Source organism: Ambystoma mexicanum, chromosome 6q (genome assembly GCF_040938575.1).
Source record: "Ambystoma mexicanum isolate Mex_15411 chromosome 6q, UKY_AmexF1_1, whole genome shotgun sequence".
Taxonomy (NCBI): Eukaryota; Metazoa; Chordata; class Amphibia; order Caudata; family Ambystomatidae; genus Ambystoma; species Ambystoma mexicanum.
The window spans coordinates 1,123,566,076-1,123,591,215 of record NC_090937.1 but is presented as its reverse complement, the minus strand read 5'-3'; the positions used below and the strand labels follow the sequence as shown (position 1 = coordinate 1,123,591,215).

At 50.1% G+C, this 25,140-nt stretch overlaps 1 protein-coding gene across 4 annotated transcripts in view; it reads right to left on the bottom strand.

Moving 5' to 3' along the window:
* CORIN (corin, serine peptidase) overlaps positions 1–25,140 on the bottom strand; it is a 1,135,185-nt gene that overhangs the window by 209,267 nt on the left and 900,778 nt on the right. For all 4 annotated transcript variants that reach the window (XM_069631711.1, XM_069631714.1, XM_069631713.1 and 1 more), the window contains one exon: positions 3,192–3,321. In XM_069631711.1, the coding sequence (XP_069487812.1) occupies positions 3,192–3,321 (130 nt within the window). The remainder of the gene's footprint in view (positions 1–3,191; positions 3,322–25,140) is intronic.

Below are 25,140 nucleotides of genomic sequence, written 5' to 3'. Positions count from 1 at the left end.
TATCCTGAACCCGCTGTTTCAAACAGGAAAGACAGTTTTGCTACCCATGCTGCCTGGGCAACTGGAGCAAGGGAGGAGCATGGCCAAAACCAACTCTTTAAGTGGATGCCTGGGTGAACTTAAGAGCAAGCTGTTCCAACTCCTCTATTTCAACCTGATGTGTATAAGGTTGTCCCTAATTATGCTCACACCAGAAGAAATACACCCCTCTAGGGGAATAAGGGCAAAAGTCTATCTTGTAAGGATAACAACTTTTAATCTTACAAAAATGAGGATGGTAGCAAAGGACTCTGCTGCCTGAACGTCTTCTCCTGACCCTCATCCGTTCCTTTCTCCTGCCACAGTGGTCCCAGGTAGGGGATTATATAGCGCTGTTTTGCTGTAGTAGGCCACTGGATATGGGCTATGGCTCCTTCCCAAACTGTCCTGCTTTCATAAAAGGGATGCTCCAGAGCCTTCCTTTCTTCATGGTCAGCGGTTTCGGTCAGAACATGCTACTCTACAGTTTACGCTACCTTACATAGAAACACACTGTAGGTCTGCAGACTTTTACAAACTTTGAGGCCTTGCCCCAGGAAATCCTAAACATTTATAAACAATTTTCATTAATTCTATCCATATTCCACTCATGTTATCTGAGCCCTGAATGTTCCCTACACCCGTAATACTCATAATATGTCTAATTGCGGCATTTTGTGCACCGAGCTGGGTACTCTGCAGGTGTAATGTTATCCTAAGACCCCTGCAACACTGTGCTAATTACTCTGTGGATGTAATGTTATCATAAGATGCTTGTCACACTGTGCTGCTTACTCTGCAGGTGTGCTGGTTACTCTGCAGGTGTAGTGTTATCCAAAGACGCCTGCAACACTGTGCTGATTACTCTGTGGATGTAATGTTATCATAAGGTGCTTGTCACACTGTGCTGCTTACTCTGCAGGTGTGCTGGTTACTCTGCAGGTGTAGTGTTATCCAAAGACGCCTGCGAAACTGTTCTGATTACTCTGTGGATGTAATGTTATCATAAGGTGCTTGTCACACTGTGCTGCTTACTCTGCAGGTGTGCTGGTTACTCTGCAGGTGTAGTGTTATCCAAAGACGCCTGTGAAACTGTGCTGATTACTCTGTGGATGTAATGTTATCATAAGTTGCTTGTCACACTGTGCTGCTTACTCTGCAGGTGTGCTGGTTACTCTGCAGGTGTAGTGTTATCCAAAGACGCCTGCGACACTGTGCTGATTACTCTGTGGATGTAATGTTATCATAAGATGCTTGTCACACTGTGCTGCTTACTCTGCAGGTGTGCTGGTTACTCTGCAGGTGTAATGTTATCCTAAGACCCCTGCAACACTGTGCTGATTACTCTGTGGATGTAATGTTATCATAAGATGCTTGTCACACTGTGCTGGTTACTCTGCAGGTGTGCTGGTTACTCTGCAGGTGTAATGTTATCCTAAGACCCCTGCAACACTGTGCTGATTACTCTGTGGATGTAATGTTATCATAAGATGCTTGTCACACTGTGCTGGTTACTCTGCAGGTGTGCTGGTTACTCTGCAGGTGTAATGTTATCCTAAGACCCCTGCGACACTGTGCTGATTACTCTGTGGATGTAATGTTATCATAAGGTGCTTGTCACACTGTGCTGCTTACTCTGCAGGTGTGCTGGTTACTCTGCAGGTGTAGTGTTATCCAAAGACGCCTGCGACACTGTGCCGATTACTCTGTGGATGTAATGTTATCATAAGATGCTTGTCACACTGTGCTGCTTACTCTGCAGATGTGCTGGTTACTCTGCAGGTGTAATGTTATCCTACGACCCCTGCAACACTGTGCTGATTACTCTGTGGATGTAATGTTATCATAAGATGCTTGTCACACTGTGCTGCTTACTCTGCAGGTGTGCTGGTTACTCTGCAGGTGTAATGTTATCCTAAGACCCCTGCAACACTGTGCTGATTACTCTGTGGATGTAATGTTATCATAAGATGCGTGTCACACTGTGCTGGTTACTCTGCAGGTGTGCTGGTTACTCTGCAGGTGTAGTGTTATCCAAAGACGCCTGTGACACTGTGCTGATTACTCTGTGGATGTAATGTTATCATAAGATGCGTGTCACACTGTGCTGGTTACTCTGCGGGTGTGCTGGTTACTCTGCAGGTGTAATGTTATCCTAAGACCCCTGCAACACTGTGCTGATTACTCTGTGGATGTAACGTTATCATAAGATGCTTGTCACACTGTGCTGCTTACTCTGCAGGTGTGCTCGTTACTCTGCAGGTGTAGTGTTATCCTAACACGCCAGTGACACTGTACTGATTACTCTGTGGATGTAATGTCATCATAAAATGCTTGTCAGACTGTGCTGGTTAATCTGCAGGCGTAATGTTATCTAAGACTGTGGATTACTCTGAGGATGTAATGTTATCCTAAGATTCCTGTGACACTATGCTGGTTACACCCTGGAGATAATGTTATGCTAATATGCCTGTTACACTGTGCTGCTTACTCTGTGGATGTAATGTTATCATAAGATGCTTGTCACACTGTGCTGCTTACTCTGCAGGTGTGCTGGTTACTCTGCAGGTGTAATGTTATCCTAAGACCCCTGCAACACTGTGCTGATTACTCTGTGGATGTAATGTTATCATAAGATGCTTGTCACACTGTGCTGGTTATTCTGCAGGTGTGCTGGTTACTCTGCAGGTTTAATGTTCTCATAAGACCCCTGCAACACTGTGCTGATTACTCTGTGGATGTAATGTTATCATAAGATGCGTGTCACACTGAGCTGGTTACTCTGCAGGTGTGCTGGTTACTCTGCAGGTGTAGTGTTATCCAAAGACGCCTGTGACACTGTGCTGATTACTCTGTGGATGTAATGTCATCATAAAATGCTTGTCAGACTGTGCTGGTTAATCTGCAGGCGTAATGTTATCTAAGACTGCGGATTACTCTGAGGATGTAATGTTATCCTAAGATTCCTGTGACACTATGCTGGTTACACCCTGGAGATAATGTTATGCTAATATGCCTGTTACACTGTGCTGCTTACTTTGTGAATGTAATGATGATATTAAAGCATTGTTTTCAATCACCTTCAAGCCAACCCCACTGTAGAAACATGACAATTGAAAGGCAGCCTCACATCTCTCGCGCATACCAACAGTACTACACACTACTGACCTTACCCTAAACCCATCTGCTTGCAGGCCCGCTGAGTCAATTCCTCCTGCCAATCATCGGCGCACACGTGGTAGTCAGCAGCTGACCTGTGGATAGTCAGCAGTCTCGAGGAGCCCATGCTTTTAGAGAGGGTCACTGTCAAGGGAAAGGAAACGAGCTTATTTATTATAAATATAACAACTCACTGGCCGTACAGTGCAGGCGTTTTTTTAGATACATTCCATGCACGTAAAAAAATAAAAACAGCGGCTTATCTTGTAAAGGAATATGCATCTCACTCGTGGCTTTCTTGACATGTATCGCTCCAGATGTGGTCCATGCCACATTTTCCGTTCACACAAGCCGCAGCCTGGTTGGGATCTTATCGAGTAGCCATTGAGGCCTTTACACATTTTACATCTTTATTTTTTAAACTTTAAAAAGTTCTACGTATACCTTCATTTTTAGCCAACATTTTTTTCTACAATATAATAAATTAGCATAATTATGATAAACACGCAGTAAAGAATATTGAATAAGAAGAGATTCACTTCCTTTGCAAATTATAATTAATAATCGTTTTCTTTTTCCAGTTCGGATAGATTTCGCCCTTTTTCTGTGACGCACTCTCTCACTCTGTTCACTTGAGCCTCGATTGAGCCGAGTGACGCAGTACCTTTCTCAGTCACTTGATACTCTCAGCTCTAAGGGTAAGTGATTTTTAATCGTGCTTCGTGACAGGATAATTTTCACATGCTACATTACCATGCAGGTGGGAAGTTTCTGCTCATGTTACGCAAGCTATGCCGAGGTGCAGGAAGGAGAGTTTAGAATTGCGGGTCCCTGGCGGTCTGTAGGGGGGCGGTTCAGCTGGCGGGGATGTGGTAAGCAACAAAGTGATTTTACAGCCTCCATTCATGTCTCGTTTGCTGATGCTTTTTCCGCAAAGTATTGACAACCGCCCAGACAGATTTTGGAATATGATAAAATGCCAAGCAGATTAATGGCCTACTTATTCATACATTTTGTCACCAATGACTTTGCCTGCTCCAGTGCCAGACTGCATGACCCATTCTGAGGGCATGCAGAACTTCCACGGTCTATGCCTCGTGTGTCAGTGCCAGGGCATCCTTGCAGTACCTTTGCCCACTTGGAATACACTGGGTGCAGTCTCTGGCTGCAGTCTCTGGGATGGTCCTTGGACCCTCATCCGCCCTCCCTAAACACCATCCCCATCAGAAAGAAAAAAGGCCATTGCACATCCTTGGGGGGATCAACAATTTGCTTCCCTCTGTGCATGCATCGTAACAGCTTGCGGTCCGGAGTAACCGGGATTCACTTCTTTGCAGCCACAATACTCCAATGAGAGTCATCCAAGAGTGCAGCTGGAGTCTGTATTAATGAAGAACCACTGGAATCAACCTCAACAAAGGGACAACTATAGGGGCATAGCATCACTATGTTAGATGTTGCAAAGGAAAGGGACCTGCCAGATAATCACTGTGTAGAAGAACAGCGGTATACATCTGCAGGAGATCCCACCCCCTACCTCTCCTGTATTGGAGACATGAGACTGTGCCTTGCCCGACATCAGCTGTCGTGCCAATACCGCAGCGAGTATTTGGAAGGAGAAACCCATTGAGACAGCCCTATTGAATGTACCCCCGAAGTGATGACAACCTGCAGGAGGAGCTCTCTGCAGGAATATGAGAACGAGCTAGGAAAATGAACTAATGACGTCATAAGAAAGTGTGCACGACGTCCTGAGATACTGAATGAGGACAAGGTATGGATCCTAGAGGACACATGATGAAGTAAAGGATTGAGTAAACTATCAACGTGGAAAAGGAGAAGATTAAACGTTAACAAAGTGCTGCAGAAAACAGAAGTTCAATAAATGTACAGACGCTGAAATGCAAGGTAGATCAAGTCATCATAGAGGCTGGCTATGAGTAGTAAATAGAATGCAGGCGAAGCCGCCATTGTACAGAAACTGGACATTGGTATCATAAAATAAAGAAGCCAGAAACCATGAAGGGAGAATGGAAAGCTGTGTCGCAGCAGAATAGCAGGCTTACAGAGCTGCATGCCGAGGTTGCCTGGCCTAAAGTCAAGATCATAGAAATCGAGGTCAGCTATCTACTCTGAAGAAGAACAAGTGTGCGGAGGATGAATCTTCTCACGTTAAGGTGCAAGAAAGAACACAAAGGATGGCATGTTTTAATTGATTTAGAGCATTTCAAAACTGCAAAATGGACCAGATTGTGGTCTCCCGTCACGTGAGCCAAGGATGGAAATATAGCTTGAACTTGGAGTTCCAGGCACGATAGCGAGTGCCCTCACTCCTGTGCATTCCCAAAGATGAGAATACTCTTCAAGGCCAAGTACAAAGACAATTTCATGGCAGAAGGCATTGGTGACGAGAGATGTTAGACTAATTGGGTGGCGAGGTAGCTTCATGTCTTATCTCCCTGCACCTGGGTCCGGGCTTATGTGCTGCTAAATGATTATAATGTTCCAGACATGGCACAAGCGTGCCAACCAATTGTATTAGTCCGTATAACAAAGGACTTTATAACTTGTAGAACCAATGAGAAACTGTGTGTCTGATGTTTCTGAAATTATATGTTTCAAGAGGTAGGCTTGGTGGTCCACCTGATAAAGGACATCCAATAACAATCCTAGCTCCTATATGATTGTATATTTAGATGTTCCCTTAACCAATCCCGACCCTTGAAAGTTTTTAAACTATTGCCATGTAGTATGACGTCACTCTGGACGCATAATGAGTATAACAATTGTATTTTTCGTCGAGATCATTGAGAGACTGAGCGTAAGTCTGTTGATGTTCGTTGTAATCTTGTTGTTTTAGATAATTGTTAATACAACAGTAACTTACCATCTTGAGTTTGTCCGGTTATTTGGACTCAGAATTATCCTGGTGTAGTCCCATCCATGATATATGCACGTTCCAAAGGGCCATAAACTGAACTGTACCCCCAAGACTAATTGTTTTCCAGTTGCAGACTTAAATGTAGCTGTGTGTGTTGCATGTGATTACTGCGACTGTTCTACTGTGACCCCCCTAAAATAATGACTTTCTTTTATTTTGACCCCCTTTTCACTCCATGTACATGTGGGGGAGACCCCCCTGCAACTCCCTTATATCAATTGTATACTATACACATCCCTTCACATATATATGGGATCTAAAGAGGGATGAAATAAAAAAAGTTTATATTTTAGGTGGTCGCAGTAAAATGCTCGCAGTAATAGAGTGATACCTTGTACTCCATCTGTACTTGTGCTATGTGAAACTACAGGATGGGTGGCAAAAATTAAAACTGGACCTTAAAACTTGTAAAGACAACAATGGCCTTGCCCTACTAAAGGACTTCACCAGTATAACTCTACTGCACTGGTGCAAAGGAGCAGAATAAAGGAAAGCATAACCTTTTGTGAACAAAGCTGAGGCCAGGGACCAGGGTTGATGATCCTATGAGGGCTTCCGTTATCAAATGTTGTTGTTCCGCTATCTCCTTGATCTCACCAAGTCTCAAGTGGCCCTCTTTTTGGATTTGTTCATAAGAAAGTCCACACACCTGGCCATCCCACTCCATAAATATAGGTTAAACTAGTCCTTACTTCCTTGTTGTTTGCCTTGTGCAGATCTAGTCCTTGAATATGTAAAGGATTGTATCCTTGTCCTTCCCAAGTACTAGTTACAAAGGCATCCATTTAAATGGTGACAGAAGAATACTGCTGCTTGCTCTCGACACGGTCAAGCGTTTCCACGTTTAGAAGCAGCCCTTTCACCAGTGCAACTGGGGGGGAAGATCTGCTGCTACCCGTCCTCCACTCCACCAGCTCTATAGGAAATGGCGGGAAGCAATACTCTATTTAGAGGTGGTCCGCGGGCACTGGTGGTAGCAGTTCTTCCACCCCCGCCTTAGACCCTAGTAACGTATGGGAAGTCCCTCTGCCTGGAAATCATGATGGGATGGGAGAATCCGAAAGTATCCCCAGGTCCTGGTATGTGGGCGCGAGGAGGACAGTACTCGGGCCAATCAGCTAGGGCCATCTAGGCAGTATTTAGTTAGACCAGAGCAGATTACTTTTTGGCATTGGTAATCTTGGTCACTGCAACCATTGTGTTGTAGTGGACAAGCTTAACCTGAGGTTTCAGAGTTGGGAAAGGGCTCAGAGTATCAGTTTGCCTGTTTAGGAAAGTCCCGAGATTCCAAAGAGGAGATTTTTAGCACTGGGCCAGTGGTCAAAGTCCAGTTGTCATGGGTGTAGCTTCTAGAAATGATAAAAGCAGTAATAGTACTAACTGTTCTACAATGCCTGATGTCCAAGGCATGCATGCTGTAGGACTGTAGTTTGTGAGCAATATAGCGTCTAGGGATTTTTATTTTAATTGAGGGACGTTATAGGCTTGTTTTAAGGTTTTGGGAATGTATACCCAACAGAGGGAGCAGTTCATGAAATTGCCACCAGGTGCCAGATCACAGAAACCTTGAAATGGTATAAGAGCAATTATTCACGGTATTAACACAAGAGCAAAGTTTGCACTGGTGCAAAAAGCATATGCTTTCAATGCATTTTTGCACTAGGGCAACGTTTGTCCCAATGCTAATTCCAATCCATATTTGAACTAGGACAAACTTTCCTCTACTGAAAACACTGTAAAATTGCACTTGCACCAGTGCACATTTTCTGTGATCTTGTCCCCGATTATCACTTATTTGGGCACATTATTGATCCAGTGCAGCAGTAATGTCATTGACTGGGGCCTGAGTTTGCAGAGGATGGCTTCAGTTTGAATAGAATGGTCCTGAAGCAGAAAAGGACGTTAGGGAGAAAGATAAGGTAGGGTGTTGATGGGCAGAAGCAGATACCCCAGAGTTGAAGTCTTCTTACATGTAGCAAACCTTGGCCATACCAAAAAAGGATCAGTTTGTAGTGCATGTCTTGCAAATGGGTGATGACGATTAGGTGCTGGAAGGTTTGGGGAAGGTCTCAGCGCTTTGAGAGTTGCCTGGGGCCCTTTACAGCATTTCAGATGCCAGCCTCTAGCAAACTATTCAAGTGTCCAAAGGGCATTATGTGAATGGCCTTGGGTGAGCGTAAGGTGGTTCATTTGTAGTTACATCAAGATGAACCCATTGTTGCCTCAAGGATATTCCCCACTTTGTTCGACCATCAAACTGGTCGAATCACATTTTGCTGCATTCAGTTAGCCTTTTTAACAGCAAAACAGATAGATGGTGGGTTGGGGGCTGGTACATAGTAAGGCAGGGGAGTGAGGGGGCTCTCCTTTTGCAGTCACAAATTTGGTTACAAAATGTGATTTGATTAATTAAATTCAGCTAAATCTCATAGATCACCCTCAAGTGGACAGAGGAGCTGCTTGTGTATGTTCTGTTATGTGGAATTCGCTGTTTAATGTTTGTGTGTGGGCAGTGGTAGGGGGGCAGTCGTGACTTACAGACACTGAAGAATACTGGGTCGGAGTTCCCTTTTTATAGGTGTAGTTCCCTGCTTAAAGAGGGCACGGGGGATTTTCAGAGAAGCAGATAAGCAAGTCCATCTGACTGCGGCAATAGGATAGAGGTGAGAAGGTTCACTGCAGTATCCCTTCAGAGAACCAGGTCCATCTATTGGACCTATATGTGGTAGAGAGAGGATGAAAGTCTATTTTGGTTATGGGAGATGATGGCGTCTGCAGGTTTTGTGAGTAGGGGGTCCAATCTGGGATTTGAAGCCACCTGGAACTTAGGTGGCTGGTGAAGGCACCCATGAGTTCACAATGTGCTATTAGGAAGTTCACAGATTTCTGCTGGTTGAAGTAGAACAGACAGACATGGACATTTTGGATTGCTTTTGGATGTGTACATTAGCGATAATAATTGAGGTCTTGTGGATTATGGTAACGCCATTTTCTTCTGTGTTGGGTTAGGTAGGCATGGATTTGCATAGCGTAGACATAGAGGGTGGACATGTACGCTGCACCAGCACTGTAATGTAGGAGTTAAGGAAGAGCTGGATGTTCCCACATGTTTTGAGCGGGATGCCGTTCAGATTTTTCACATCCAGCCCTTTTACTTTATTGAAGTTACGAGTTTGCATCATTTGATGGAGGTTGGTTTTATCTTCACATGCAGTTCCTCCTCTATGTCTCCATGAAGTTGGTCTCACTAAACTAATCAATGCAGCCCCCGCCATCACTATTTCAAGACACCTCTCAGGATTCTTTTAGAATAGAGATTTAACGCTCAATCTCATTAGATAGTGATAACACAATGGTACATGTATATGAAATACAAGAGTAGATGTGTTGCGAATCAAAGTAGTGTTCTTAATTGTTTACAACCACTTTGTAACCATTATTACGTCTGCCCAAATAAATCACCTTTCTGTAAGTGATCACATCCATTCTCACTTTATCATTACCCCCACGCCACCCGTTTGTCAATTGGCCTCCTGCACTTTTAGTTTTGGCTATTAAGTAACACCTATTAGCTGTATTTATTTCATTGGAGTACAGATAGGACAGAGATGGGATGTGAGGGATGGATACATAGCTTGTGGGTGTTTGGCTATTTAACCAATGCATTGATTGTTCATGGCCATGCCAAACCCTATGGCCATTCCCACCAACCAGCTGCCACCCCACCCAGAGCACACACATTATGCTGGGATCACTTTGAGCAAGATCTATCAAGCAGTAATATCAAAGTTTCTGGTGCATGGGGCCTGTCAGTGTAATTTTAAAAGTAGTCTTCTGAAAGTGAATAGCTTAATTGCAGTTGGAAATGTGCTATGGGTGTAAACATAAAGCAATGTCTTAGCTAAGAGGGCCTTTAGTCACTTGATTTATAATCAGTATGTGTGTAGGTTTTTTGATAGCGTTTGATAGGAATTGTGCCATTTGCCCAGGTACTCACGCCATTTTCCAGCTTTTGTCATTTTATGACCAGGAAGTCCCATTATGGCTATGCTTGGCAAATGCCTGTTCATGCCTACACAAAAACCAAAACTGTTGGCCTTGCCTATGCCGATTTTGGGTGAGGCTCTGGCTTAGTCAAACTGCAACTATTGGTCTGTTTGACATCAGTCTCTGGAGATATTTAGCATTTTTTGTGCAAAATTCTCTGGGCCTGTGAAACAGCAGAACAAACAAAAATTACTGGGTGGCACACTTTAGCAATGACAGCACAACCTTGAATCTGACTGGGGTAATTAAAAAACCATAAAAAAAATTAGATTTGAGCAGTGGTCGAAGTGAGTGGGAGCGGTGCTCCTCTGCTTTTTTAAATGACCTTTTACAGCTCCTATGCTTTTAATTTAAGAAGAAACCATCCCGGAGTGGTTTCGTTTTAAAATAATGTGTAGGAAGAAATTGAAACTTGCACTTTCAGTGCACTCTACTGAATGTTCCCTTAAACAGCAGGTGCAAGTGTTTTGGGGTGTGTATTGTGTGTGGGAAGGGGAATGGTGATGGGGTTTGCGGGGAGCAGGCCAGCAGGGAACAGTTCCACTACTTCTTTTCGTACACTTCGACCACTGGATTTGAGTTGTCCTTCAAATACATGGCTTTAATCAGCAAAAGGGTAGTGTAGCAAGGTATCGTTACAGCTCAATAATGAATTCAGAAATGTCCTTTGAAGGCCTGCTTCTACTCTCACCAATAGAATCGGGGGTTCAATTGCACGTTCTAAGGAAAATGCATTGACACAAGGCCTATCTACAGCAATTCTTTCAGACCTTGGAATCAGAAGCACAGGGAAGCTTACGAGTCACTTTCCAGTAAACTATGTGAGAGCTGTCTTTGTTATTTCTGAGGAATGAAAGAAACACACTTCACTAAAAGTAGCCAACAGTGCTCCCAGAAGGCGATCGGTAGGGCCAATCCACTATCAGGGGTCTGCAACGTTTGCCTCTCCAGATGTTTTAGAGTACAGCTCCTGTGATCCTTCACCATTGACTTATAGTCCAAAACATCTGGCGAGCCAAAGGTTGCAGACCCTTGCACTAGACCCAAGGTCTCCAACCAGCAGATTGTGAGCCACTGGTAGCTTGCCTGCTGCCGGCTACCCAGAAGCTCTTTTCATCAGACCCCAAAATTAGCACTGTGCATTTCTTTTTGTGTCTAAAGTTCATGGGCCTCTTCCCTTACTCCCTCGCTCCCCCTCTTCCTGCAAAGCAAACAGTCATGATCTGTGTGCACACTGCAAGGAGGGGCTACATCTGGGCTTGAAGGGGTCGGGCAGTGTCCTAACAAGGGGCTAAATATCAATACGAAAGGTAATTGGGAAATATGTGCTGTGGCCATTGTCAGAAAGAAGTGTAAATGATGGCTGATTAAAAAGGGAAGGGGTCCATACATCTACATGCCATGTGAAAAGCTAAGGCTGTGATTGTTTGTTTCACTGTGTTTATTTAGATTTATTTTAGTTAGCATTAATTTGCATGGTGGTTATTGTAGGCTTTTAATCGGAATGGGGAAAATAAAGCTACAGTTGTAATCATTTTCTGCTGTGTGTGTGTGCATGCATGTAAGTGTTGAAAGAGACAATCTGTGTGAGTACCATCTTGCAAGAACAAGGTACATCTAGCGTTGTGTGTTGCTGTTTATGGTAAAACTCTGCATTTTTGTTTTTACTTGAAGACACGGAGTTCTCTTTTTTAAGGCAGTAATACCCCAACTGTATTAAAAGTGCAAATGGAATTTGCTGCAATATGGAGGAGCCCACCTCTATGCGTGTCCCAATTCAGGAATACAAGTGCTACCATCAATTTTACATTTAAGCAAGCTTAATTATGGTGCTTGTCCACTTACCTTTATAGCACTAAACAGGAATGTGAAATGACATGTGCTATTAATGCCAGGACTTAACACGATTTGAGAGTTCTGCTTTAGCCTACATTTTAAGAAACAAGAGTATGAATGAAGTTAAGTGAGCAGTGGTTTGTATGTATATATTTTCATATGAATATGATTAATATTACTTAAACCGAGTTACTAAGTAAGAGAGCACTGTACATAACAGGGTGGTGAATACAGGGAGGGAACATTGACAGGCTAATTCATAGAATCCAGCGCACAAGTAGCGCACGCGGCTGGCGCACAGCGTGCGCCTGCGATAGTCTGCGCCAGGCACGTGCGCTAAAACAGATTTCCGCGCACAGCGTATTCATGGATTTCAAGCTCCCAAAATAGCCGTGGCGCAGAGAATCGCAGCGAGCCTGCAGCAGCGCCAGTAACGCCCCCAAGAACGCCCTCGCGCACGGAAAAGCCATCAAAAGCGCTAAATCATCGCTAAGGGCTGCGCTAACCCCGGACCACTTCACAGGGCAGGCAAACAAGGAAAGCAAAGCGGGCAATCTCCAAATCAGGAGTACGCGGGAAGTACTACACGCGACTAGGCAGGGAACGTGAATCACAGGGGTACGCGGGAATCATCACACGCGAACAGCCAGGGTGCGTGTATTACAGGGGTAGCGGGAAGTCCAACACGCGATGGGCCAGGGAACGTGTATTACAGGGGGACGCGTGAAGTAGAACACGCGATAGGCCAGGGAACGTGCATCACAGGGGTACGCGGGAATCATCACACGCGAACAGCCAGGATGCGTGTATTACAGGGGTAGCGGGAAGTTCAACACGCGAAGGGCCAGGGAACGTGTATTACAGGGGGACGCGTGAAGTAGAACAAGCGATAGGCCAGGGAACGTGCATCACAGGGGTACGCGGGAATCATCACACGCGAACAGCCAGGGTGCGTGTATTACAGGGGTAGCGGGAAGTTCAACACGCGATGGGCCAGGGAACGTGTATTACAGGGGGACGCGTGAAGTAGAACACGCGATAGGCCAGGGAACGTGTATTACAGGGGTACGCGGGAATCATCACACGCGAACAGGCAGGGTGCGTGTATTACAGGGGTAGCGGGAAGTCCAACACGCGATTGGCCAGGGTACGTGTATCACAGGGGTGCGTGGGAATTATCACATGCGAATAGGCTGGGTGGGCCCCCACAGGTGTACCCTGTACACCCTCCCCGGCCCCTGCAGGCAGCCCACAAAACAGTGGACTACCCTGCACACCTGATCATGTCCCCCTGCACCCCCATCCACCCGGGGCACCCTCCACCAGGCCCCCACCCATGTCTCCCACCACCCCCACCCCCCAGCAGTGCAGGGGCACCTGCCATCAGGCCCCCATCCATGTCTCCCACCACCCCAACCCCCATCCACCAGGGGCACCCTCCACCAGGCCCCCACCCATGTCTCCCACCACCCCCACCCACCAGCACTGTGGGGCACGTGGCCAGCAGGCAGTCAGGCAGCAGCCGATGGCAGGTGGGAGCGTGCTCAGGGTTCTTGGGGACTTAAATTCGGCCTCCTGGCCAGGAGCGTGGTCTTTCGTGTTAGAACGCGTGGACAGCCTGATAGGGAGTGATTTTGCACCAGAAAACCCCACACTCATCGCGCGAAAACCCGCATCGCGCGAAAACCCGTCACCAGCATATGTGCGTCAATAGTTACCTGCACGTGCAGTGTCAAAGCGTGTGATTGGTGAAAAGTGAGCGACACGCAGGAGTGTCGAAGCGCGTGATTGGTGAAAAAGGATCCACATGCAGGAGTGACAAAGCGTGTGATTGGTGAAAAGTGAGCTACACGCAGGAGTGTCGAAGCGCGTGATTGGTGAAAAAGGATCCACATGCAGGAGTGACAAAGCGTGTGATTGGTGAAAAGATACCTACACGCAGGAGTGCCAAAGCGTGTGATTGGTGAAAATGGGCCAAGCACGTACACGCCGTAAGTGACGATGTACGTGTGGGCCTGTATAAAAGGTAGTGTTGAACACAATTTCCTTGTACGTGCTTTTCGTGGCGAGCGAGTGGGTGAATTCGGTACTTCTTGTCGTTTCACACGCGATTAACTTCACGGCGTTTCCAGTTCGTACTCCCTGTTACCTCTGACAGCTCTTTTCTCTTTTTCCTCTTGTACTGGTTTTCCTGGGCCTGTTCCCTCAAACAGTGTCCCCTTCTACAGTTGTCCTGTCTCCTCAGACAGCGTACACCTCTTCTTTTGGCGGGGGTGTTGCCAACCAAAAGTGCTATTTTTTCACGCTCTTTTACCTGGCAGACGGTGAGTCACGCACGTATCTAACATCTGTGCTTGCCCCGTGTGTAGCCTACCCCTTCAGAGGTCAATCTAGGCCGCGTGTGACACGCATACGTTCATTGTGTTACTGGATGCCACAGCGTAGTGCAGGGTTTTCCATCAGCACACGTGGTCTAGGAGGGGTATTGTGCACGTTCCTTAACTTTTTTGGGGTGCCTGTGTGTTGCGTGACCCGTCATCTTTCCCCAGGGGTGTCATATAGCCTTGCCACTGCACTAGGGTACGAATACCATCTGGTACCCAACCCCTTTGACACCCAATTGCCCAGGACAATTGTGCACACCCACTCCCATACGCACAATACCATCAGTGCCATGGTTGGGAGGCGTGCAAGCCGTAAGGGTGGCAAAGGTGGCCGAGCCACACGTGGTGGCCGTGGAGGATCCAACAGGGGACGTGGTTGTGACTTGCAGGGCGCCCCTGTTCCCCCCAGTCTGGAGGAACAGTCAGGGACACCCATGCCCCCCCCCCCCCCCCCCCAGTTGAGAGTCATGTGGCTGATACCAACCCTGATCAGCCCATGTCGGACCAGGCCATTGTGGCACCAGACCTGTCCGAGGGTGATTCCATCGCTGACATCCAGGTCAGCAGGTCCACTGTACGTGCACCGGTGCACATTGGTGTCATCAGGGCACGCGCATCTATGCCAGATAGGTCATCTGCTGGCCCCCGTAGCCAGGGTGTGGCTCAATCCACCCCACCTCTCATACACCCTGCCAAGACTGTGTCGGTCCTAGTTCATGCACCTCAGATCAGGCCTGACCCCATCCCACTACCCCCAATGCCTGCACCTACTCCCATGCTGAGTGGGCAATCACACACACCCAGTACAGAGTCCACCACGGCTCCTGCCCCTAGTGTCCACAGCGGCGTAGGACACTCTGGATCCCCACCCCCTTCCAAGCGCAAGAGGAAGAGTGCACGTCCGGCACAGGCTGATGCCCCAGACACGGCTGCACAGTCCGGCCCATCAAGGAAGCCAAGCTTCACAGACGCCGAACTTAATGCACTTGTTCAGTATGTGTCAGATCATGATAGGGAAATGGTCATCGTTGCAGGGTCCAAGACCACACATGCCAGACGCCAGGCACACTGGCAGACCATTGCTGACAGAATAAGTGCCCTTGGAGTAGTGAGGCGCACAGCTAGTGATTGCCAGAAGCGCTGGAATGACCTTAAGCGCAGGGCAAAGGATAAGCTGGCCTCAAGTCATGCCGCAACCTTGGTGACTGGAGGTGGGTCCCCAGCACAGGAAATAGAACTCACACCACACGAGTCCGTAGCTGGATCCTACGTCACCGAGGGACAACTCCAAGGTGTGGGAGACCTCCCTGATTACGAGGCATCATCCGGTGAGTGCACATGCATGTGTGTATCATCCATGTGCATGGTGTGTGTGTGAAGCATTCATGTTGGGTGCCTGTCAAGGGGGTGTGTGGCAGAGTTGACAGTGGCACCCATGTGCCTCATCCAGTATGTACAGTGCAACACCATCTGGCCACAGCACTATCCCTACTGGCAACAGTGCACATATGGGCCAACACCATGGAAGTTGCCCTTGATTAGTAATTTTGTCACTACATTGTTGCTCATACTCCCCTGTCTATTCATCTGATGTCTTACATACCATTCCTCTCCTTTCCCCCAGCCATTAAAGTTTCATCTTCACATGCCTGACATGCAATGATACCACATGCTAATGCGTCCTCTGTATATAAATGCCTACCAACATGCAGTCATAATGTGGATGTAGCCTTGACATCCACCTCCTTCCTGGGTCCTTTGGTACCGTCTGGTTTCGAGCCCCATTCCCTCACACTCCATGCTGCTCTTCATGGTCTATCTTCCATGACTTCTACAGTTCAGACCATCGTGCCCTACGCACGACACCTGCTTGCCAAAAGTCAAATGAGGGCAGCCTGCCCTCCAATGCGACCCACCCTATTGCTGACCAGTGCATCTGAGCCTACTCTAAGCTAACTCTCACTGACATCTGCTCATACATGCCTTTGCCTGTCCCATAGACCCTTCACATGGTCCCTGTCCTCTCTCCTTGCTCCTCTTCCACCATCATAGGTGGGACCCGTTGGGGTGTACTCCTGGCCTCCTTCCAATCCTCAGATACCACTAATGATGTGCATGGTAATGGGAGCGTCTCAGTCCAAGGCCCTTAGGCCAACCTCAATCTCCTTGAGAAATGCTACCCACATCTCATCAACTTCCTTACCTCTCCTGCTGTCCCCCCTCCTCTCTCCTCATCAATCCTGCACTGCCTCCCTGCACCCTCCCATGAACCTTCTCCGCCTCCCACTCCAACTCCTACACATGCGGCACCTCTGATCTCTAGCACTCCCCGTAAGTCCTACAAGGCTGTCAACCTCCTCCACAATTACACTCCTTTCACTGCGGCTGCATCAGGCATTCCTCCGATAACTGTCACTTACATGAGGTTATGCACCTTGACATCCTTGGTCTCATGGAAACATGTCTGACGGCCAGCTCTGTCTGCATCCTTGACCCTCTCCTTGGCCCGCCACTACTGTGCAGGGGGGGTGTGCCCTTGGCTTCCCTGAGGGTATTCCTGCCACTGTCACACCTACTTAGACCTACTCCACTCTGGAATGGCTTGTGTGAGGTTTCTGTCCACCACACCTTGACATTCCAAACAGTGCGTACTGTGTCTGGGAAAACTGGTCAAATGTACTACTTCCTTTCTGAGTGTCCTCACCTCTCCTCCTCACTCATGTCCCCAGACACAGAATTCCTCATCCTTGGTGCGGTACGCATCCACCTGCATGCCTGTTGACGCCCCCACGTGACCTTTCTGTGACCTCAGCAACTCCCTCTCACCCTCTAGACTCCCGTCTGTCCCTACTCATTCTGCAGGGCACACTCTTGATGCTCTGATCTCATCTGACTTTCCCCTCTCCGTCCATCTCTGCACTCCTCTCTCCTGGAGTGATCACATTCTCCTCTCCTCCCAGCTCACCCTCAACACCCCACAGGCAAAGCCACCCTCACCACTGTCACACACCTTCTTGGTATTCCGACCCATGAAGTGTGTGTCAGTCGAGGCTCATGCTGCCAAAATGTCCCCCCCATCCAGCTCCCCCTTAGGCTCACTCCCATCCTGACAGGGCCCACTCCATGCTCCACTCCATGTCAGGTACACTGGATGTCTTAGCCACGGTCATGACCACCTGTCTGAAGCCCCATGCCAATGCAGAGTCCTGGCATGACTCGGATCTTGGGAACCCAAACCACAGGTGCCGGGTGGCAGAGAGGGAATGTCCTGCATCATGGCCATCCTCTGGCAAACTGGCCTGCCACATGCTCCAAAGGCAATAGCGCCTCACCCTTCTCACCAAGATAAGATCCCCAATCCAAGGGCACATATCTGCGGCATGTGACAACTCTGCAGGACACATAGAAATCTGAAAGGACCTTGCCGAGCCAGAGGCAGTGTGTACCTCCCCTGTCCCCTCCGAGCCCACAGCACAGCATGATTGTCTCTGTACCCCTATAGGCCACCCCCCCAGCACTTGTCTGCGCCTAACACCATCTGCCCTTGACGTCAAGTCCTACTTACCTTGTACAGCACTTCCAGCCGCCACTCCCCCTTGCACTTCATTGTGCCACCCACCCCTGCACTTGCGTGACATGAATGACACCAGCACCAGTAGTATTGTTGACTGGCATCCCCTTCTGCCCCACCACCCCTCAGTGCTCCGCTGCACCTACAAACATTACTTGACCGGTGCTTCACGAATGCAAAATTATTCCGTTACAGGTGTTGGGGAGGTGGAATCACAATGTTTACTGCATTATGTTGATCTAGACAAGGCACTGTGCATCGTTGCCAATTTGGACTAGCAGATCCATGTACAACATGTATACTAATTGATGTGACGATGCAATGTCAGGACCAGAGTGGTAGAAATCCAAAAAAGTAGCCCTCCTCTCCCTCTTCACTTGGTGGCTATGTCACATGCCATGTGTGTGATGGCATGTGCCTTTGACATGGCAATCACCGCCCAATGTGTGATGGCAGTGCTAGGCATCAAGGTGAGCAGGCGTTGCTCTCCAATCAGTACATAGTATGCCCTGAGCCTCCCCTACAGACCCAGTGATGGTGAATGCATAGGAGGACTCCCAGTCATGTAGGACATGTGTCGTAGGACTACTGCCTATGTTGTTCATCAGCCCTTGTTGCATGCCATGGTGCTAATGCCTGTTTCCATTTTTCTCTTTCATGTCTTTGCAGGGGACGAAGCACTTGTTGATGCTGGGGATGTGGTGGTGGAGCCGTCCCAGGAGGGCAACCCGGGCCGACCTACCACAAGTGAGGGACGTGGTGTGTTTGTGGGTGAAAACCCACAAGTGCTGCAGGCCGTGCTGTCGAGGGGTGTCTCTGGGGGTTCCTCCCCCGAGCAGTATTCAGGTGTAGACTCGGAGGATGACACCTATGTGCAGTCGCAGGTGAGTGTTCTTGGGAGAGAATCTCCTCTGTCCGACCCACCTGCAGCCAGGCCATTGGCCTCAATGGGGATGTCAGTGTCGGCAGATCAGCCTCCGGTGGTTACGGATGCAGGGCCACACCACCCAATCTCTGATCCTGTTCCTGGGGCTGCAGATCAGAGAGGGAATGCAGTCCTGCAGCCTGAGGCCTTGCCGGCACAGCAAGGCGCAGTCCGCCTTGCCCCAGGCAGGTGTGGTGCCCGTCAACGTGGTGGCCGTATGCCACCTGGCAATACCGTATGGGAGCAATCCATCTACGGTATGGCCACCCAACAGGCAGCATCATCCGAGATGATTGCACAGGCCATGGATAGGGTGGCCACTTCCATTGTCCCCCCAGAAAGGCTGATGGAGCGACTGGAGCAGGCTACAGAGTCCATCTGCCAGGCACACAGGGAGGATATGTTGGCGTCCAACATGGACAGGCGGGCGGCACTGGCGACTCTGGGGGAATCACTTTCCATGGAGTCCCAGCGCCACAGGGAAGCCCTGAGGGAAGAACTCCGTCACCTCAGGTCGACCCTGTTAGAGCTTGAGGCTTCATCCCATAGAAGGACAGAGGAGCAGCTGGAGCGTCTGACACGGACGCTCTCGGCCGAGATGCAGGCAACTCGTGCGGAGGTCAGGTCATCCCGGGAGTTACTGCATGGGGACCTCCGCATGATTATAACCCAGAACCAGAACTACCAGACCCGCCTGCTTGCAGCCATGGAGGAGCAAACTCGTGCTTTGCGTGGGCTGCCTCCCATTGTCACACCATCTTCTGAGGCAGCTCCCCCACCTCCAGAGTCAGCTGCAGGGTCTGGGCAGAGCCATAGCGACTCATCTCCCACAACAGAGTAGCCGTGTGGGCCACGAGCCTATGGGGTGTTTTCCTTTCCCATGATCCACACAGGTGGATTGTGGCGTGCATCCTGTCCTCGGACCTCATAGGTGGCCCCCCCCCCCCCCCGCCGGCCCTTTCATGGCCATTTTTTCTCTTTTTCATTTTTATTTTGCAAGAGTGTTGCCTTGTGTGGGTACCTGGGCATACACTGTATTGTGGCTGGGCACATGCAGGCTTGTCCTGAGTTTGGTTTCGATGCTTGGGTAGCAGACATCCACACCCCTCCTGCTTCCCTTTCCATGGGCTTGCAAAGGGTGTGCCCAAGTGACAGCAAATTACACGGTGACATTGGACTCCCATGAGCTGTTGGCCAGTCCATAGTCAATACTGTGTAGACATTCATAGTGTTCATTGTTGTTGCACCTAACTATGCATGATGGTATGATATGTGCCTCTACTTACATATGTTGCTCATGTTTTGCAGGTATTTCACACAGATCTTCACAAGGGCATACTCTCTGGAGTCACACTACATGTCGGTAGATGTGCACTGACACTTTTGCATGGCGCCATCACTGTACATCTGGACGGTGAGGACATACCAGCTGAATCAGGTAATGAGACTACCATTGATTACATGCAATGTGTCTTGTTTGGGTGGGCTTCAGGGTGGGTTGGTGTGTAATTTGATAGAAATTACTCTTACACAGGTGTGTAGTAGTGGCTCCAGGGCGGTTAGCTGCTCAAGTGCGGCTATGTTCCATTTGGGGCACTGCTATTTGTGACACTGGTGTCATGTTGTGATGGCCAGTTTGTTTGCTGTCACATACCATGACATGGTGTCCTCAGTGGCGGGACTGTGAAGGGAGTGGGTGACATGGCAATGTTGTCATGTAGTGAATCGCCTGTGGGAATGCATTTTAGATTGATGGAGTTGTGTCTTTGCGTTGTGATGCATAGCTGGTGTATGTGTAGCTAGGGGTGCACACATATTGACACTTCCATGTTAACAATCTCAGGCTGATGTGTATCTGACAGTTCATTGTCAAGTACTTTTCAGACATTGTCAGGTAGAGTCATCATTGATTGTCAGATGGTATGTGCCAGAGCAGTGTGCACTAGCCAGCACTGTGATTCCTAGGTGAAGAAGTTGGCCACCAGTTGCGTACGGGCTGCCTCCCCCCGTGCCCTTTCCCCTCCCATGCGCAGCGGGCGTGCATGTGGTTGTGGATGTGGGGGCACCACCATGTCCACGGGCAGGCCCCGGCGTGTTGCAACGTTGTGCAGGACACATGCTGCCACTATGATCCTGCACACTATTCGGGGAGCATATAACAGCTGCCCGCCAGAACGGTCAAGGGAGCGAAAGCGTGACTTGAGCACTCCGAATGTGCGCTCCACTATGCCCCGTGTAGCAATGTGGGCTGTGTTGTACCTTACCTTGGGTGGCGTGGTGGGGTTCCGGATTGGGGTCATCATGTGGGGGCTGATAGGGTAGGCACTGTCCCCTGCGGAGGTGGTGATGGGTATCATTAGTGGTGTTGTGTCATGACCCAGTATCTGACATGCATGCATGTGGAGTGGCATTCATGCTCACCAAGCAGCCATGTATCTCCATGCTGGCCAGCCTCTAGGTCCCGGCATAGGGTAGACATTCTGTAGATGAAGCTGTCGTGGGTGGACCCTGGATAGTTGGCATATACTGATGTGATGATTCCCTTGGCATTGCATACAACTTGGACGTTGATGGAATGCCAGTGCTTGCGGTTTCTATAGATGTGCTCTGTTGCCCTGGGTGGACGTAGAGCCACATGTGTGCAGTCAATTGCACCAAGCACTTTGGGGAATTGAGCCACACCATAGAATTCCTGGATGCACGTCCGCCTTTCTGCATGAGTCCTGGGGAGATATATGTGCCTGCGGACTGAAGGCCGTGCAGTGATGATGTTCAAGACCTGGTGTAGGCAGCGTGACTGCGTGGCCTGTGACACACCACCCACTATGGCACTTGTCCGCTGAAAGGATCCAGTGGCCAAGAAGTGCAGTACATTCAGGACCTTCTGCAGGGGGCTGAGTGCTTGGGAGCACAGGGTGGGTGATGTGAGGTCATCCTCCCACTCACTGACCAGGTCCAGTATGATGTGTGCTGGAAACCTGTACCTCCCATACACCTGGTCATCAGGCATCCCGAATAGGCTGGTTCTGGGTGTGAATATTCTGGCCCTGGCTCTCCTCCTCATCCTCCTTTGGTAGCCCACTGCCACTGCTGCTAGGAACGGTATGTTCATCCTGGCATCTGGCTTGTTTATTGAAAAGTGCGCAAATTAATGCCTTGCGCGTGTAGTAGGCAGCGTGTGAGCCTCGCACCCCTGGAATCGGGTTCCCACTCCAATCGCGTGTGGAAATTCCCACGCTGCAGGCATACAGGTGCGCTGACGTACTTGGCTGTGTAAGTGGCCGCGCGCCCCTGAAATACACGTATATAGGCCAATGGCGTGTAAGCGCACTTTTGGGCAATTACACGCGATGAAATACACGTACATAGGCCAATGGCGTGTACGCGCACTTTTGGCCAATTACACGCGATGAAATACACGTACATAGGCCAATGGCGTGTACGCGCACTTTTGGCCAATTACACGCGATGACACTCTGACGTGCAGGATTTCCACGTGTGCTCGTCTTCACGTGCTGAGTGGGGAACGCCCGTGCGGATCACGTCAGACGCGCTTACGCGATGAGGGACTCTGGTCCAATAGAATCGCGTATGCGTGCTGACGCACTTACGCGCTAAGGGCCTTTCCTCGGATTTCACGCTGACGTGCAGGAATTTCACGTGCCAAATCACTCCGTATCAAGCTGGCCACCCGAAAACACACGGAACACCACGCTCCTGCCCCGAAGGCCGAGTTACTGCCCCCCAAGTGCCCTGAGCAGCCTCCCACGTGCTATCTGCTGCTGCCTGCCTGCCTGCCTGCCTGCTGCCACCGTGCCCTGCCATTTGGTGCCTGCACATCAGCCATCTGCAGGGGTCCAGTTGCTGTGTCCACCCCTGCTGGAACTGAAGACTCCCAACTGGGATTACATCGCTCCACAGCCCAGCCCCAGGACCCAGTTGCCCACCCACACCTGCCTCTGGGGTTGCCATGTCGGGCACTTCTACATCTGGCACCAGTGGCAACCCCAGGCCAGAGGGGCAGAGGGGCACCAGCTTCACTGCCACCGAAGTTGGTGTCCTGGTGGAGCATGTCCTGGGGCAGTATGATGCCCTCTTTGGATCGTCCCGCGCCAGCAAGGAAGGACGGGAGAGGATCTGGGCCGACTGTGTGGTTGCCATCAACGCGGAGGGGGTGGCAACCCGCAACGTCTTGAAGATCAAGAAGCGCTGGGAGGACTTGAGGTCCAGGACCCTTGTGAAGGCCCGGCGCCTCGTGGAGGGGGGCCGGGGCCACATGAGTTCCATCCAGAAGAGGGTCCTGGAACGCGTACGCCCAGCGCTCCACGCCCAGATCCTTGAGAGGGAGACCCGTCTGGAGTTGAGCGGTAAGTGTCCAAGCATCACTGTGTGAGACAGGGCATGTTGCGGTGTGCTGGTTCTATGATACTTGCCTGTATGTGTGCCATGTGCCATGTATGCATGTATGTGTGCTGGGACATCATGGTAATGCATGTGCGACCAGTGATGTGTGACCCACATGGTTGTTGCATGTGTAGAAATGCGGCATGGGGAGCACTATGCAGATTTGGGACATGAGAGCATGCCAGTCTCTGTACCTGGACATGGATGGGGGTGAGGATGGGTGCTGATGCCAGGTACATATATGGTAGCCATGTCTGTGTGCCTGACCTGCATGTCTGTGACTTGTGCATGCCATGGATGCATGACTCATGTGTGTGACAATGCACAGATTCAGTGACGCACCCACCTTACCCTTGTTTTGCCTGTGTTTGGTGTGATTGTGGCCAGATGGATGTGACTGAGGTGTAGTGTGTGCATGTGATATGCATGAGCCATGATGCATGTGAGTTACATTTCATTGAATGTTTCAAGAGTCAATTGGACATGCATGGAAATGTGCATGGCATGCACCATGCCTGTTACTGTGTGTGTTTTGCCTGGACTGACCCATGTGTTGTGGAGGGACATGATGGAAGTGTACTTTGACAGGGGTGCTCATCTGCTATTGCTTCCTGTCTAGGGGACCATTGTACAGTAGCCTGATGCTTGTGTTCTTTGTCTCCCTCTACGCAGCGGCTAGTGAAGAAGAGGGCGGAGACGGCGCTGTGGAGCAAGGCGGCGGGGATGCCCCCACGGCTGCAGCGGAAGGGGTGGGTGAGCCCCCACAGGGGCCTGCTACGGCGGGAGACGGTGAGGAGCCATCCAGGTTGGTGGTTTGCACAGAGGAGGAGGAGGCCGACACTGGTGCACACATGGGCCCTGGTGGGAGCATCCCTGCTGGTGCAAGTGGTGCAGTCCAGGGCCAGGGGCAGGAGGCAGCACAGGTCACCGTGGAGGGGCCTGTGCATGTCGCTGTCCCTGACCCTGTGAGTGCACCACCATGCACCAGCAGGGATGCCCCGTCCCAGGCCCGTCCGCAGGTAGAGGGGATGTCCATGTCAACTGACTCCCCTCCACCTGCGGCCGTGGGAACCCCTGGCCGCGTGGAGCAGGTCCTGATTGGGGTCGCGATGCGCACGGCTGTGATTCGTGATGCCGTGCGTGCTTCCCGGGAGGAGCACGCACGTCATCACGAAGTGCACCGTGCCGACGTGGCCCAATTGGGATCGGCCATGTTCGGGGGGTTCCTGCATGTGTTGGCCAATCTGACGGCCCTCTCCTCCTCTGTGCAGGCTATCCACCAGTCGTTCTCCTTGCCGTCTTCCGGCCCAGATGCCACCATGGCCCCCTGTGGACCTGCCCCGACCAATGCAGCCAGCTCGGTGGGGATCCCATCCCTGCCACAGTTGGGAGTCGGAGGTCCAGCAGGGGTGGACGACACAGCAAGTGGACCCCAGCAGATGGAAGATGTGCCGGCATCATCGGGCAGGGCACGTGCACGACGGCGTCGGTGGTTACCATCAGCCTGGATGCCGTCGTGCTGGCAGAGGCAGTGGCGTCGCAGGCAGCAGCGGGCTCGACGTGGGAGGCATCATGGCTCAGGGCCATCAAGATCGGAGGGGCAGGCATCGGCCGGAGGGCAGGGCAACCCTGGCATGGCGGTGTGTTCCGTGTGGGAGGAGTTTGGCCAGCGGATAGGTGCGGAGCGGCAGCGGGCGGAAGAGGAGCGGCTCGCCATGGCCAGGGCGGAGATCTCCATGCATCAGGCATTGAGGCGGGCTGAGTGCCTCGAGGAGGCTCGCAGGGAATTTGGAGAGCACATGGGGTTGTCCCTGCGAGACCTCGGGGCCAGGACTGAGTCCCGCCTCCAGGACAT